This window comes from Stegodyphus dumicola, chromosome 9, assembly GCF_044657685.1.
Source record: "Stegodyphus dumicola isolate Sdum_Otavi_A_Nest chromosome 9, ASM4465768v1".
Taxonomy (NCBI): Eukaryota; Metazoa; Arthropoda; class Arachnida; order Araneae; family Eresidae; genus Stegodyphus; species Stegodyphus dumicola.
In genome coordinates, this window is record NC_140776.1 from 20,368,504 (window position 1) to 20,384,046 (window position 15,543).

Below are 15,543 nucleotides of genomic sequence, written 5' to 3' on the forward strand. Positions count from 1 at the left end.
CGGATTGCCGAGAAGATTGCTAGTTATATTAACCATGAAATTTCCAGAGCGATGGTTGGGTCGAGGTGGTCCCAAATCTGTTATATCTAAATATTTATGTTTGGTGTTTTAATACCTTATTCCATTATAACTTTAACTTAACTGATAACTTTGCTGACTGTGGTGCCGGATAAATTTACAAAAAAAAAAAAAAAAAAAAAAATCAAATAATTCAAAACATTTAAAATCTAATTCATAATATTCATATATCATTTCGACATTCTTATAAACATTCGTATAGTAAATCTATCAATCAATCATATATCATATCTATCAATCAATCGTATAGTGGTATACAATTTAACGTTTAGGTTTGCGTAGTGAGTAACCTATGCCAAGGAAAAATCAATAACCCCAAATTCAATTAAATTCCAGGTTTCTTAAAAGCCTCCCGGCTCAAACAAATGGAGAGACATGACAGACCACAGAAATTACACTAAATTAAACAAATGAAACATAAAATACATATCAAACACATTTATTAATTTCGAGAATATTCAAACATATGATAACTAGGTAAACTGATCAGTCCCCTACAAATTAACCTTAAGAGGTAAATTAACATATATATCATTTTAAATCTTATACTCAAGTTAGGTGTACTAATTTTTTTAACATTACATAACTCACAATTTAGGCGGTTGTACCACACGTATATTAATATAGTATCATTACTCGGCTACAATTTAAATACAAAAGACAAAAAAAAAAAAAAAAAAAAAAAAAAAAAAAAAAAAAAAAAAATTCACTCACAGGGTGAAGTTCATACATTCAACATTCAACTCCTATGCCATCATCGACTGATTAATATGAAGTGCTGATAGTTCAACAGATCGTCCTACTCATTGCGTTGACCATTCGAAGAGATCGAGAATGCCATCATCGACGGATTAATACGGAGTTTTAGATAGTTCAACAGATCGTCCTACTCATTTCGTTCACCATTCGAAGAGATCGAGAATGCCATCATCGACGGATTAATACGGAGTTTTAGATAGTTCAACAGCTATTCCAACTGCTTTTAAATCAGGAACGCTAACGCTACAACAAAATCTATATTAAGGTAACCTGGAGAATGTCAAATTAAAGTTCTTGGGAAAATATAACGAAGCAGCAGCAAAGCTATATTTTGCATAAGCACTTAGTCTCAACTCGAGCAAAATTCTCATCAGCTGAAAGCCGACAGAAATTCAAGACCGCCGCCCGCTGGTACACGGCATTCGCGAGAGCAACACCCGCAAAGGGGTCAAGCCCCCGCCACTCGTTTTCTTCTTACTCTTAGCTTGAAAGAATCAGGAAACAGAATCAGAATGAACTCTAGCCTGATGCAAGCACTCAGGAAAACTCGGTTTCTCCGCCTCTGTGAGTTCATAGGCTTTCAAAAAAATCATAAAATTAAATCTTACCAATCCCGGAATTTTATGTTATCTAAATTGAGAAAACGACACACCCATGACGAATCAAACACCAGAAAATCTGACAATGAAATCCGAAAAACATCTGCACACATAACGTGAGAAAAAGAAGTAGACCCCCTAACTAACAAGTGAAACTAGCTTTTACGAGCATCCAATTATCTAACTTAGTACACCTCCCACTGTCTTGAAGTTCGCAAAACTGCAAACTTTAACAAAGCGACAAGACAAACGATTTCCGTTTCACACGCATTAGCTAAAAAGGGCGACACATATACCCTACTGCCTCCATTGTTGGAAAAGGCCATAAACCAGATGGGTGTCCTCGCAACGTATAGTGGTATACCGTCTCTCGCCTTTGTCACAATTCCTACTCAAGAATAATGAGTTAAATAAAACCTTAAGAGCTTAAGAATACTTTTTTCCAGATTAAAATACACATGAATACAAATAAAAATATTAGAATAATAGTAACTTAAAACACATATTAAAAATTGAAATTCGCGAAATAACATATTCCTATTAGAATAATAATAACTTGAAACACATATTAATAATTGAAATTCTCGACATAACAAATCTTGGCCACCAAGATCACCGGATCTCTCGTTTTTCGACATTTTCCTGCGGGACCATATGAAAAACCTAATCTTCAGGTCCCCCAATGAAACCAATGTGGATCTAGTCGCCAGGATCGCCATTGTTGCCGGCGTTATTCGGGAAATGCCTGATGTCTTCGGAAATGTGTGTCAGTCTCCTTTATCCCGCAGGTGTGAAGCCTGTATTACAGCTGGCGGGAGGTCTTGTTAATAAAATGTTTTCTGAAGTACCTTCTCTCAATGTGTTAATTCTTTAAATGTGACAATACAAAACTACCCTTTAACTTCTCACCGCTTGCGTTCTGACTATACATTCTGTGACGAATATTGCTCGTATAACTGCCTTCTATCACCCCCTAAAGTTTTGCCCTCTTGTTCAGATTCACCCTGTATGTGTGTGTATCTCCCCCCCCGGGGGTTTAATCAGGAGAATTTCTGGGAAGTACTGGCTAGGATTTGTACTTAGGCTATCTCAACCACGGAGGTATATAAGTTGACTTCACAGGACTAGAGCTCTAGTTCATTCTAAGGATGGTTGAGGCTTGGCAGGGCGCCTACTGGTACAGTCATGTCTGTTCCTTTGGCTGTTGGGGAGCTAGATCGGAGATCACCGACCTAGTCGACAGGGGTTAGGCCCTCAGAGTCTCAGTGGCGGGAGCTGACAGAGTGGACAAGGCACCAAGATGAAATTTGATGCCGATGGAGTGGTACCCGATGTCATAGCGTTCTCTCTTTGCATTATGGACTTGCAAGCATTTTTCTACCTTGTCCATGACTTTGTATAAAGCCGGGCAGGGACAGTGGAGTCTGTGCCGCCGTTGAAGAGGTCTCAGAAGCTTGGATATATAACCCCAAAAAGCAGACACTAGAGCTTCCCGGGTTGGGGATCCTTCTCTTTTGCGTTCTGTTTATAGATATATGTGTCTGTAATAACTTAAGGAAATTGGATGGGTAGTTGATGCATACAAAGAAGAAACATGCAGATGGGGGCAAATTTACTTATTTACTTTTTTTTTCCATTGTTGATACAGCCCACCAGCGGACGAGCGACAAATTCGCTGAACACTGATAATTCGGTCTGATGTTCAAAACCTGCGAACGTGTTGGCTCCATCGGTGTTTTCGTGTTTCTCGCAATGTGTAACGTGTTAAGGAGACAGTTTCCTTAGAAAATGCTTTATGAAGACATCCCTCCCCTAAGGCAGATAGCTCTGGAGTGCTTTGCCATAATCAAATAAACCAAAAACTATACATGTTTGACACAAATTTTTCTTAACATTTGCAATAGTAAGCAGAAGGAGCGTCATTCTTAAATACTTTTCTCATCGTACCAATGAACTTCTGAAATATATTTTTGAAGTAGGCAGTAATAAGTTGGAAGCGCGAAGCGGAAAAGGAAAAGTGAAGTATTCAGAAGAAACATTTAAGAGAAGTAAAAAAGTTTCTGTTCTCAATTGAAAACTTATTCAGCGCTTGCGTAAAATGTATCTATACCGAAATGTTATATAACAGCGCATGATGTCGATTAATTCTGAAATAATGCAGTCATAGAATTAAGCAATGTTCACCATAGAATTAATAAGTGATGGATTATAAATAGTCAATAATTTTAGGAAAGGAAAAATACCCAATTCAAATGAAGAAGCTATTGCTAATTAAAGTTAGAAGTTTGCTTTACATATTTTTATCTTACATGTACATACGTGAAGTGAATAAAACTCATATGAATTTTTTTTTTATTCCTTAGCCCCTAGAAGTCCTCCTCGCCATGTTAAGGCTGAAGCATTGGATTCTTCTTCTATAAGAATTTCGTGGCAGGTAATTTATGAAATATGTCTTTTATTATATCCCGGTCTGGCATGTTTAGATAGCTATTTGGAGTTTAAAACTTTACAAAACATATCTAAAGAATTGTTAGTTCTGAATTCATGATTTATTAGAGACTCCTAGCCGACATCATTATGTTAATTTATGTAACTTCTCTGGAATTTATATAATTATAAAAAATATTAAGATTATAAAAAGATAATTTAACTAACTGTACAAGAACTGGGAGTAGGAACAAAAAGAAAATTCTTTGCAATTTCGTTCTTATAGATCGCTTTATTAGAAGCTATTATTCGTATAGTTTTACACATGAAAACAACCGTAATTTCAAAATCTACGCATTACTTTTATTACGTTTGATATTTAACTATAAAATATTTTACTGGTTTATACCTCTGATATATGAATTGAACTGTAACATTACGTATACCAATTGTTCAAGTGCAAATAACAGGATAATATGTGATTGCATTATTTAATTAAAATTAAATAAAGTAATGTATAGCCATTTGCATTTAATTATTACTATATAACTTTATTGTTATTTGAGGCATCGCAAAATAATTTTGAAATGAACATATCTTTAGAATTTCCAATAAACAGTCTCGCGCGCTGAAGATAAAAAATGTTTTTCTTTTATTCGCACAGTGTTGCCATTGCTCGCTTTGAAATCGTTGAGTTTGTTAATCAAAAATTCGTTAATTTGAAATAAATAATAACATAAATTCGAAATTCTGGCTTCCAAGTACCCATGTTCGGATGGAGAACAACGTTATTCAAAATTTGATGGCTATAGGTACCGTTGTTTTTTTACAATGCGAGAAACATTGCTGCATATTCTTCATTATTTAATTTCTTTAAACACGAAGAAATACATGACAACAATATTTAGTGGCAACAGTTGGAAAAGTGAACCAATGTAGAAAGTGAAACGACGCAAAATGCCGTGTTGAGACTAATAGCCCATTCGGCCGATTTCCATTTTGGGCTAAAAAGTACTTTTTTGATGAAATTATACATTCTCTACCAAAAATTAAAAGATATAGGAAAACAGGATAAGCAGCTTATAAGATTATTGTGCAGATTACTAGGTTGTTGAAAAACAATTTTCCGAAATTTTTTCAACGGTTACTGAGGATTACCTATAGAGCGTAATTAAATGTGATATAATTTCTGACAGATTTTGAGAAAACGTAGATAAAATTCTTAATCTTGAATACCAAAATGTTAATTCCTTTACTTGGCAAATTCCGTAAGAAAAATTGCATATGAATTATTTACTGAAAGCTAAACACCTATCAAAGATAATTTCTTACGTTTATTTAAAACTTTTAAATAGTATTATATATTTTCAAATTAAATAAAAGCTGAAAATAAAGAAAAATGTTTGGGTTCTAACCATTATTCTTGTATTACTTAAATATGTCTCATTTCTAAAAATGTGAAACTTTCCATTCTTTAAAATGTTTGGGTTCTAACCATTATTCTTGTATTACTTAAATATGTCTCATTTCTAAAAATGTGAAACTTTCCATTCTTTAAAAGCAATCCATTTCTATTTAAACGAATTAATTACCTCTTTGAAAATGTAAACTGATTTGCTTGTTTAATTGTACCATTTAATGAGTCTCATGTAGTTCCGATATAATAGTTAAAAGAAAATATGTTTCTAATTTGAAAATAAGTCTTATAATAGTTAAAAAAAATATGTTTCTAATTTGAAAATAAGTCTTATAATATTTAAAAGAAAATATGTTTCTAATTTGAAAAAAATCTTAATTAATAGTTAATTATTTTGCGTATAATTAGATTAAAAATGAGCGTGCACCTATTATTCATACACTTTCAATTTTAGAAATTTATATAAAATTAATTGCGTGTTTAAATATTTCTTTATCCTTTTTCTAATCTTAAAAATGTTAGCTTTATGAGCTAATTAAGTAAATAATAAATAAGACTTAATTGGCTGTTCAACGTAACCTTTGTCGGTATTTCATTTACCTTTATCGAATAATTGCCTTTATTATCGGTACAGCATTATTCAGTTGAGAATGCTGTTCCATTGTTATTTTCAAACAGAATGTTGGTCTTTTAATGCTATCAGATTTTTTAATACAGTGCAACTCCAATTATCCGAACTCCGACTATCTGAATCGCTGATTATCCGAATCGCTTTCAGAATTTAAGAAAGAAATTAAGACTAAAAAAAATTAAAAGTGTGGCCACATGCAGCTTCTTATTGACAAGCGCATGCGCAACTTGGCTGCCCGAAAACGGTTGAAGACAGGCAAACAGCTTACTTTGAGCGAGATGTTCAGCTAGCAATAACTTTCAGCACTTGTATGTACTCTACAGTATGCTATATAACATGTACGAAATAGAATTGTCTTTGCATTTTAATTAATTCAAACCACTTCGTCTTTAAAAATAGTTTTCTTTTTTTTCCTATTTTTAACATACAGTATGTGCAGTAATTAAATAAAGTATACGTAGGACTTTCTTCGGGAAAAATCCAATTGTCTGAATTTTTGATTATCCCAAATGATTCCGATAATTGGAGTTCTACAGTACTACGTTCCTCATCAACTCACTTATATACTACATTGTCTTCTCATTGTCAAGTCAGGACATATGTAATTCTTCTTTCATACAATTCTGTTGTATTTAGTGTACTAATATATAGTACAGCTGTGCACTATTTAAATTATCTAGTTATTTATGATCTCAGCATTTACTATAACTTCTCTTTCCCATCCCCTCAATAGAAATGTAAATGTGTTTAGAATATTCAGGCTGAGGATTTTGGATGTTGAGACAGCGTTTTCTATTCACGTAGACTCGTTATTTAGTTACTCATATCTGATAAATCTGTATTTATTCAGCTTTGCGTTATTTGCTGCCGACATTTAAATTGATACGCCAGTTAGAGTTTGAGCCAACTTAGTTATAAATTTAATTGTGTGGTCCTCGACTACTGACTACGTTTAATGTGCATTACTTGACTATTTCCTAGGCTACGTTTTAATTTGAATTTAACTTTATTTTCATTTACATCGTCGTAAGTGCTATTTGATGCTGTAAGCACAAGAAGTGCATTTATGTTTAGAATTTGTGTTTAAATAAAAAGGTTTATTTTGAAACCCTACTGAAACTATAAGGTATTTTCTCCCTCCTTTCTGCATGCCTTCCTGGTGTAACGGTAGAACACACGGCGCGTATTCCGGAGATCCAGGTTCGAGACCTGGCGAGAGCATTGCTCATTTTTCATGTACCTCTGCTTCAAAATAGCCTAAGGACGCTACATTGGCACCCGAACTAAAAGATGACGGATGATGATTCTTCACCACCAGGTTCCCTAATCTTCAGTCGCCTTTCAAAAGGGGGGTGGAGTATATAAGTTATTTTCTCCCTTCTATCTGGATGCCTTCAAGGTATAACGGTAGCAAACTCGGCACGTATTCGAGAGGTCTAATTTCGAGTACAAGCAAGAGCATTGCTCATTTTTCATGTACTCCTGCTTTAAAATAACCTAATGAACCTACAAGGCTTTGTAGTTTATTTCAGACATAGCGATAAATATCTTAACATCTGTTAGGGTTTAGAATTAGGTTTATACTCCCAAAACAAGTAAAACTCTATAAAAGTTTTTGCTTATTGTTATCTGATCTGGTCAGGATGGTTAGTGGTAAGTTTCGATTACGTTTCATTCTGCAGGATAACTTTAACGTTTTATGATTTCTTTTATTACTACGCTAAATATATATACATATTTACATATAATTCAGGGATATTCTTAAACTCACTCACATTCTCTAGACTCTCCGATTGTAGATAACAATCGTGCGCCCTCTATCGGCCGCGATTCTACATTGCCATCTATTGTGTGATAACTTTATTATAAATCTTTTAAGCAGAAGCTTTACAAAATGTGTTAAATTAACAAAACAAAGACAACAGCAAGTAACAAAATACATCATTCAGGCCATTTAATACTCCTTATTTGAATTTAGTAAAATTATTTTAATAATATTTTAGTTTTCTCAAGAAAAATTAATGCCATTTTCAAAGAATTATGATTACTAATAATCACGTGCTGTTAGTGGGCTACGGAATCTAGGCTTTTCACCTGAACAATATCCAGTAAACTATTCGGTAACTTTTAAAAGCATACAATGAAACTCCACTTTTCCTCTTTTGAAAATACGCACGCCGTTTGAATTAGGGTAGCTGACTACGTTCGACCCCCAAATTTTGGAAAGTAGTGCAAATAAATCTATTATTGATACTCCTTAAAATGTAAAGACAAATGATCAATATATTACCAAAGTTTTGAATTTTTCTTACATTTTGGCTTAAAAATTTGTTACATTTCAGGATTACTAAATTTGCTCTCAAAAAAAATATTTATCAATATTTTAATTTTATATTTTTCACTTATATTTATTAAAATATAAGGTATAAAATGTACTAAGATCTAAGTGAAAAGGGAAAATTTCTATTAAATATATCTGTTTGAGAACATGCACTAGTTATTTTTCGAGATATATCTCGTATTTCATTTACAAAATTGTCCGAAAAATTTTAGATGGGGACATGAAGCTAAATTTTTAGTCCATTTAGTTCATAATATTTCACATAATATTTGTGGAAAGTTTCGTAAAATTACTGCAGTAATATTTTAGGTATTTTTCATAAAAGGAAATCTAAAAAAGAACCAAGTTTTAAAACAAATTATTTAATGCAATGCAAAAACAAATAAAAGGAAAAGAAAATATTGCTAAGTATGAAAATTAAATTGCAAAACTGACCTTGTTCCGGAGCACTTAATAACAAATAGAAAGGTTCAATATCTTCTCAAATGAAAAATTCTCCTTTTAAAATTCTTTAGAGTAGTCTCTACACATTGAGACTCAGCATCCGGATTCTTAAACAGAAACTTCCGGTTCATGGCGTACAACAAGGTCAGCCATAATTCTGTTTCTAAGCATGGGAGAAATAAAATAAAATTTGTTTCGGTAAGCTTAATGTACAAGCTTTAAAATGAATTAATAATTTTTTTTTTGAAAAATTGCATCAAGACTGACGATTAGAACGTAGTCCGGTAACTCAACGGTGGTAGATTGCAGGAAATATTATTTAAAATTTTATTTGTTTAGAAATCTTGTAATTTAAGTTTTCTAAGGATTTTTTACGAATGATGTTATTATCCCAAAGGGCGTTAGCCCAGAACAGCTAATAATACCAAAACGGCATTTTGCATCGATTCACTTTTCAAACTGTTGTCATCAAATATCATCGCCATGTATTATATTTAGAGAAATTAAATAATGAAAAATTTGCATGAATGCCTGAATCTTTCGGGCATTGTGAAGAAACAACGGTACCTTGAGTCATCAATTCTGAATAACATAGTCCTCCAACGGAACATGGGCACTACTTGGAAGCCCGAATTTTGAATTTCGATTTTGCTTTATTATCTACTTCAAATTTGTAAACCTTTAACGAATTTAATTCAAGGACGTCAAAACGAGCAATGGCAACATGTACGAAAAAGAAACACTTTTATCTCCTGCGCGCGAGACCGTCTATCGGAAATTCTAAAGACATGCTACTTTGCTATTTTTAAATATTTTTTGATACTGCTGTTAAAATGAATATAATGTCTTTTAAGTACTAAGAACATGGAAATTAATATATAAAGTTAACACACATAACGTTGGAAAAAAGCCCTTTTGGGCGTAATGTAAAATCTGGAAGCTTTCAAATTTTTTATTACAATTTTTGCTTCTTTTTTTAAATTTTTAATTCCATGTTTTTATATATAAGTTTTGTATTGATAAAGATTGTTATTTCATATCCTGCCTCCGTTTAGCGGAAACTACGGTACACCTCTGATTACTCCGGGAAAAAATGTGATAAATGGTTTATTTAAATTACATAATTCTAATAAATTTGTTCATATGAACAGTTGAATAGTTTTTGAACAGAAGAAAATAATAAAACAAAAAATCTGAAAGATTTCAGATTTTAAATTAGGCCGAAGGGGCTTTTTTTAACATTTGGTGTGTTACCTTTATTTATTAAATATCATGTTCTTCGCACTTAAACCATTTCATTTCGGGAGCAATATCGCAAAATAATTTTAAAATGAGCAAATCTTTATAATTTCCGATACACAGTCTCGCGTGATGGAGATAAAAATGTTTCTCCTGTACAACGTTGCTATTGCTTGCTTTGAAATCCCTGAGTTTGTTAATAAAAAATTCGGTGAATGTCAAATTTGTACTTTCAGATGCCCATATTCGCAGGAGGATTACGTTATTCAAATTTGGATGGCTCTAGGTATTTTTGTTTTATCACATTGCTAGAAACATATATATATTTATGAAAATTCTTGGTTATTTAATTTCTTTAAATATAATACAGGGGAATAATATTTGGTGGCAACAGTTTGAAAAGTGAAACAACGATTGTAGTGAATCAATGCGAAATGCCAAAACGAAATTAATAGTTCTTCTGGGCCAGTTGCCTCTTTGGACTGAAATCTCACCTGATTTACAAAACAAGTCCCTATTAGAAGAATTAAAGTACCTGTACTGAGTCTCAAGAAATCTAAAAACGACTCAGTCTTCCTTAAAAGTTAATATTGCATTTTTCTCGTACCTCAGAAAGCGATGCAAGTCAGCAAAACCATGCCTTTGCGCATTGACATGAGCGAAAAAGTAAAACCACATCCCGAGAAGGAGAACTAACGAGAGAAAGGACTTGTCAAGTCATGAATATGATACGCTCGTGCTCAATTTGCATTTCAACTCCATTGCGTCAGCTGATTTTTGCATTCGTATCTAGTGCCTCGAAAACCGATTCAAAAGCTCCTTTTTCTCTTTCATCAAAGAAGAGATGCCAGGCCCTTTGGGCATGGGCCTGCTCCTTTTAGCGCAGTAACCTAGCCGAGTTTCTTTCACTCTTGATTCGTTTTTGATGGCGTGTTAAAGTGCTAGGAAAAGGAAGAGCTTGAAGTTGTACGTAAACTACGAGTGAGAGGTTTTTTTTCTCGATGATGCTTCAATCGATTTTGTACTTCAATCGATTTTCTTCCCTTCTTAAAATGGAACTAAATGGATGTTTGTTGTTTCGAAAAGTACAGTTTTTTTTAATTTTGGTTAACAAGAATAACTGAAAAACTTTTCTTGAAGCCTCAGTTAAAAAAGTAGATATTTTTTAATCTGGGAATGCTACGTAATCAAAGCATTAGTCAAATGTTAGTGGCCTTTGTTATTTAAGTATGTACTTAATTTCTTTGAATGATAATTTAAACCTCATTTGAATGAATTTAATACATTACTTCAAATTCTAAATATGACAAATTCAAAAACTTAAATTTGTCCTAAATGGCTTAAAAGTCCAATGTTCATTTTCTTCACATATATCTCGCAAATGAAGACGTACTTTTCTACTACTTTCATAGGAAATTGCTACTTCCACAGGAATTTTACTACTTTCATAGAAAAATAGTAATTGCATACCACACAAATAAAAAAGCTTCGAAAAAAGTTTCCTTACTAGTATTTTTATTCCTTATACTAGTTAGGTCAACATTGCAATTCGAGGATCTTGTGTTGTCAGTGAGTGTGACAAAGTAGTTTTAATTTTAATTGCACTATGGAAATTTAAACTTTTCTTTCTTATACAAAGTGAATTCAGTACTTCATATTAGTTTAATTGATAGTAATGCCACTAATCAATAAGTAAACTTACATGAAGTTGAGCCCCAATGTTTTCCTTTATATTACAGTAAATATTTTTTTATATATTTAATTTTTGTCATTAGATTTCTTTTATGCTGGAGACGTGAAAAAGGAGCAATGTCCTCGCCGGGACTCGAACCTGGACCTCTCGAATGCATACCGAGTGCGCTACCGTTACACCACGAAAGCATGCAGAAAGGAGAGAGAAAAAAGACCTAACTACTCCACCTTTTAAAGTGCAATTGGGAATTAGGGGAGCCAATCGCCAAATCTTGGTGGTGAAGAATTATCATCCACCACCTTTAAGTTCTGGCGCGACTGTAGAGTCATTTTTTTTTTTTTTTTTTTTTTTTAAAGCAGGAAACATAAAAAATAACAGGACTTGAACCTGGACCTCTCGAATACGCGACGAGTGTGCTACCATTTCACCACGATGGCATGTTGGAACGAAGGAGAAAATACTTTATAAATGTATTTAAAATACTTCACTTTCTCTCCGAACTGCTAGAGGTATGGAAGAAAAAGTGTAATGGCATTTTCAATATGTGAGTCTACTGTAAAAAATGTGAAATGCTGGCACTGAAGCAGAAAAATCCCAAAAAGGTGTAAAAAGAGAAAGAAGTTTACAAAATCACAACACTAATTACTACAGCTTACAAATGGAAACAGGTAAAGTTAGTCATAAATATCAAAATGAAATGCAAGTTACTCACACAAAAGGAATTTTTAAGTTTCAGAAATTTCGTGAACTAGATCATATTACATGCTGAAGCATATAATTATAAGTATCTTGAATATAAAGGAAAATTATCAACACATATACAAATGAATGATAACCTCACGTACGTAGAATCAGGAAACTTAAAGCTAACCAGTATTTTCCAAATGAAATCTGTGTTATATCATACTCAGTTTAATTTATCTTAAGGCAGGAGTATTTCCTAATCTTATCAATGAACGGTTAAGATCATAAAATTTTCCATTCCTCCATAGATTAAAATTTTATATAATACTTTTAAGTCCATTTTTTGGTTCGGTTTTCGAGGTATCAGACGTACGAAATAAAAAGAAGGCAAGAAAGCACGGGTAAGCCTAAATTATTTAATTTTTAGAATATGATGGTAGTATTAGATACGTTATGTTTTGATGTTAGAAATGTTTATGGTTGTGTGATTCCATTTTTCACACACACACTACACTTCGTTTAGTTAGGTTTCTACAGCAATTTTTAACCATGGCAGAACTACATTTCTCACAATTCTTTGGCAGAATACCAGTTCTCACAGTTGTTTACCACAGTATTGTCATAAATCTTTATTTTATCTGACAAAATGCCAATTGCGAGACTATACTCATTCTTAATGCACAAGAATTTAATCTACTTTTCAAATTTGTAAAAGCACTTTCTTACTTTGAGACACTCAAATTTAAACCTTATGCACACATTTTATCTATTTATTTTATTTACTTCCTTTTAATTACCTATGTACCAGATATAAATTATGATGCATTACCAGATCATTTTCTATACATTTCATATATAGGGTGTCTCAAAAAGAATCTACTATAAAGGATTTGAATCTACTATAAATCGAATTTATTTATTTGAAAGAAGCAAACAAAACACACCATTCTCTTCAGGAGATGTTGAGATTATACGTGAAGTACAATATCGGGTATATGACCCCCCCCCCCGCTAGCCCTATAAGCAATCGTTCTGTCCATGAAACTAACCATCACTCGCTCTCACATTTCTCCATCAACTTTGTTGAGAACCAGTTGAATTTCTTGTTTGAGTTCCAACAAATTACAGAGTTTGCTTTTGTAAACTCGTGACTTAGTGTACAAGGTATTTCTCCCGCTTTCCTAGCGTCCTACGTGGTGTAGTGGTTCTGCATGCTGGGCCGGTATTCCATAGGTCCGTGGTTCGATTCCTGGCGAAGGTGGTTGCCATTTTTCATCTTTCCTGGCTCCAAAAAAATACCTAATGACTTTACAAGTGTACCCTCATAAGTAAACGTCACATGGTGTCAGGTCACAAGATCGAGGTGGATAGGCTTGGTCTGCACGTAACGAGATTAGTCTGTTTGGGAACTTCTCACGCAGCAGAGCGATTGTGTCTCCTGAATTGTGGCAAGTTGCACCGTCTTGTTGGAACTAGAAATTTTTTATGCTGATTTAATCCAACCGGGGCCAAAGAAAATTAGTGAGCATCGCACGATAACGAACTCTTCAACGTGACAGACCTTCCTTGGTCGCTTTCAAAAAAATAAGAACTGATTAAACTCCCACTCCAAATTGCACACCAAACATTAACTCGCTGATGATGTATGTCTTTTTCGTGAATTACTCTTGGAATCTCTGATCACCATATGCAACATTTGCCTCACTCCGGCCACTTCAAGGGCGCCCCGGGCTTTTGATGTCTACTGTTGAACCGTTTTTTTTTTTTTTTTTTTTTTTTTTTTCCAAATTTCTTGATCAACTTACGAACAGTGGTTTCATTTGTTGCATTGCTGTGTCTCGTAGGGAGTTTCCGAATGGTTTCCGCGAAACTTTCACCATTTTTGTAGTGAGTTTTCACAATCAACCCTGGCTGTTTCGTACTGTATCTTTCCATGACTATGCACCACAAGCTTTAACCTGGAAAACAAAAACACAGTTTCAAAACATAACCTCAATAATCTGTGGTAACAAAACATGCAAAAAAATGTTGCCAACACCAACAAATAAAAAAACGGGCTTTTCAAATCCGGCGTTCTTTTTGAGACACCCTTTACTATGTAAAGGAAAGAAAATTTTTAAACTCATTTGAATTGAATCACAATATATCTCTTTGAATTCGATTTCAAATGTTTTTTTTTCATAATTCTGAAACATGAAAGTTTCTTAAGGCAGTATACTATTTTGACTTAGAGTGGAAAATAGAAACCCGTTTTTATTAAAATAGGCAACCGAATACTCAGAAGCAAATATGTAATATTCATGTCTAATTGAGAATTTAAATAGGCAGCATCTATCACCCAGTTGCATTATACATTATCATCTCAATTATAGAACGTTACGTAGTAGTTATAATATATAACGCTTAATTTAAGTTAGGCTTTATTTAATTAAGACAACTCATAATGCAAAGTAACTGATTAATGCCCAAAAGTCTAGTTTAAATTTTTGATTCATACTCCATTCATAAAACATAAAGTTATCATATCATGAGAAAACATAATATAATTAATTATGGTGTAAGCAATATTTTTCATGTGTTAATTGTTCTAACAATTTCGATTACGTAAAATATGTATCTACATTAAAAACCAGAACGCAAATAATTTAATTGAAAAGTCTTCAGTTATTTATCAGGCATTTTCTAGCGAATATTGACACTATTTCTTTAATTTGTATTATTCATTTGCAGGGTTATTGTTAGCAATTTGTGCAATTTCTAAGAAAATTATTTGTTGATTTATTTTTGTATATACGTTTTACATGCTAAAAGTAGTTAAGTTACAAATGATGGGCTAAAATAACATTTCTAGAATTTAAAGACTGCATTTTGTAAAGTCTCATCCTGATTTATCATTAAATGATACAATTTTCTTCCTAGGATAAAAGTGCCATAAAATTTTAGAATGGAAATCTAAATCCCAATTAATACAACATTATTAATAGTAGTCTTAAATGAATGTAATAAACTGCAATATATTTTTAAATTAATAGATTATTTAAATAATCATAAACTTATTTGTTGATTTATTTGTAGCTATACTCTTTACATAATAAAATCCTCTGAGCAACAAACGATGAGCTGCAATAACATTTCTAGAATTTAAAGATTGTTTTTCTTTGTAAAGTCTCATCTTGATTTATTAATAAATGCTACAACTTTCCATCAAATGAAAAATTAGGCATTTTCCTG

The 15,543-nt window shown here is 32.8% G+C and overlaps 1 protein-coding gene across 3 annotated transcripts in view; it reads left to right on the forward strand.

Annotated features, from left to right (window-relative positions):
• The window catches only part of LOC118192022 (cell adhesion molecule Dscam1-like), a 1,213,535-nt gene that overhangs the window by 913,748 nt on the left and 284,244 nt on the right, over window positions 1–15,543 (forward strand). For all 3 annotated transcript variants that reach the window (XM_085823265.1, XM_085823266.1, XM_085823267.1), the window contains exon 16: window positions 3,800–3,870. In XM_085823265.1, the coding sequence (XP_085679391.1) occupies window positions 3,800–3,870 (71 nt within the window). The remainder of the gene's footprint in view (window positions 1–3,799; window positions 3,871–15,543) is intronic.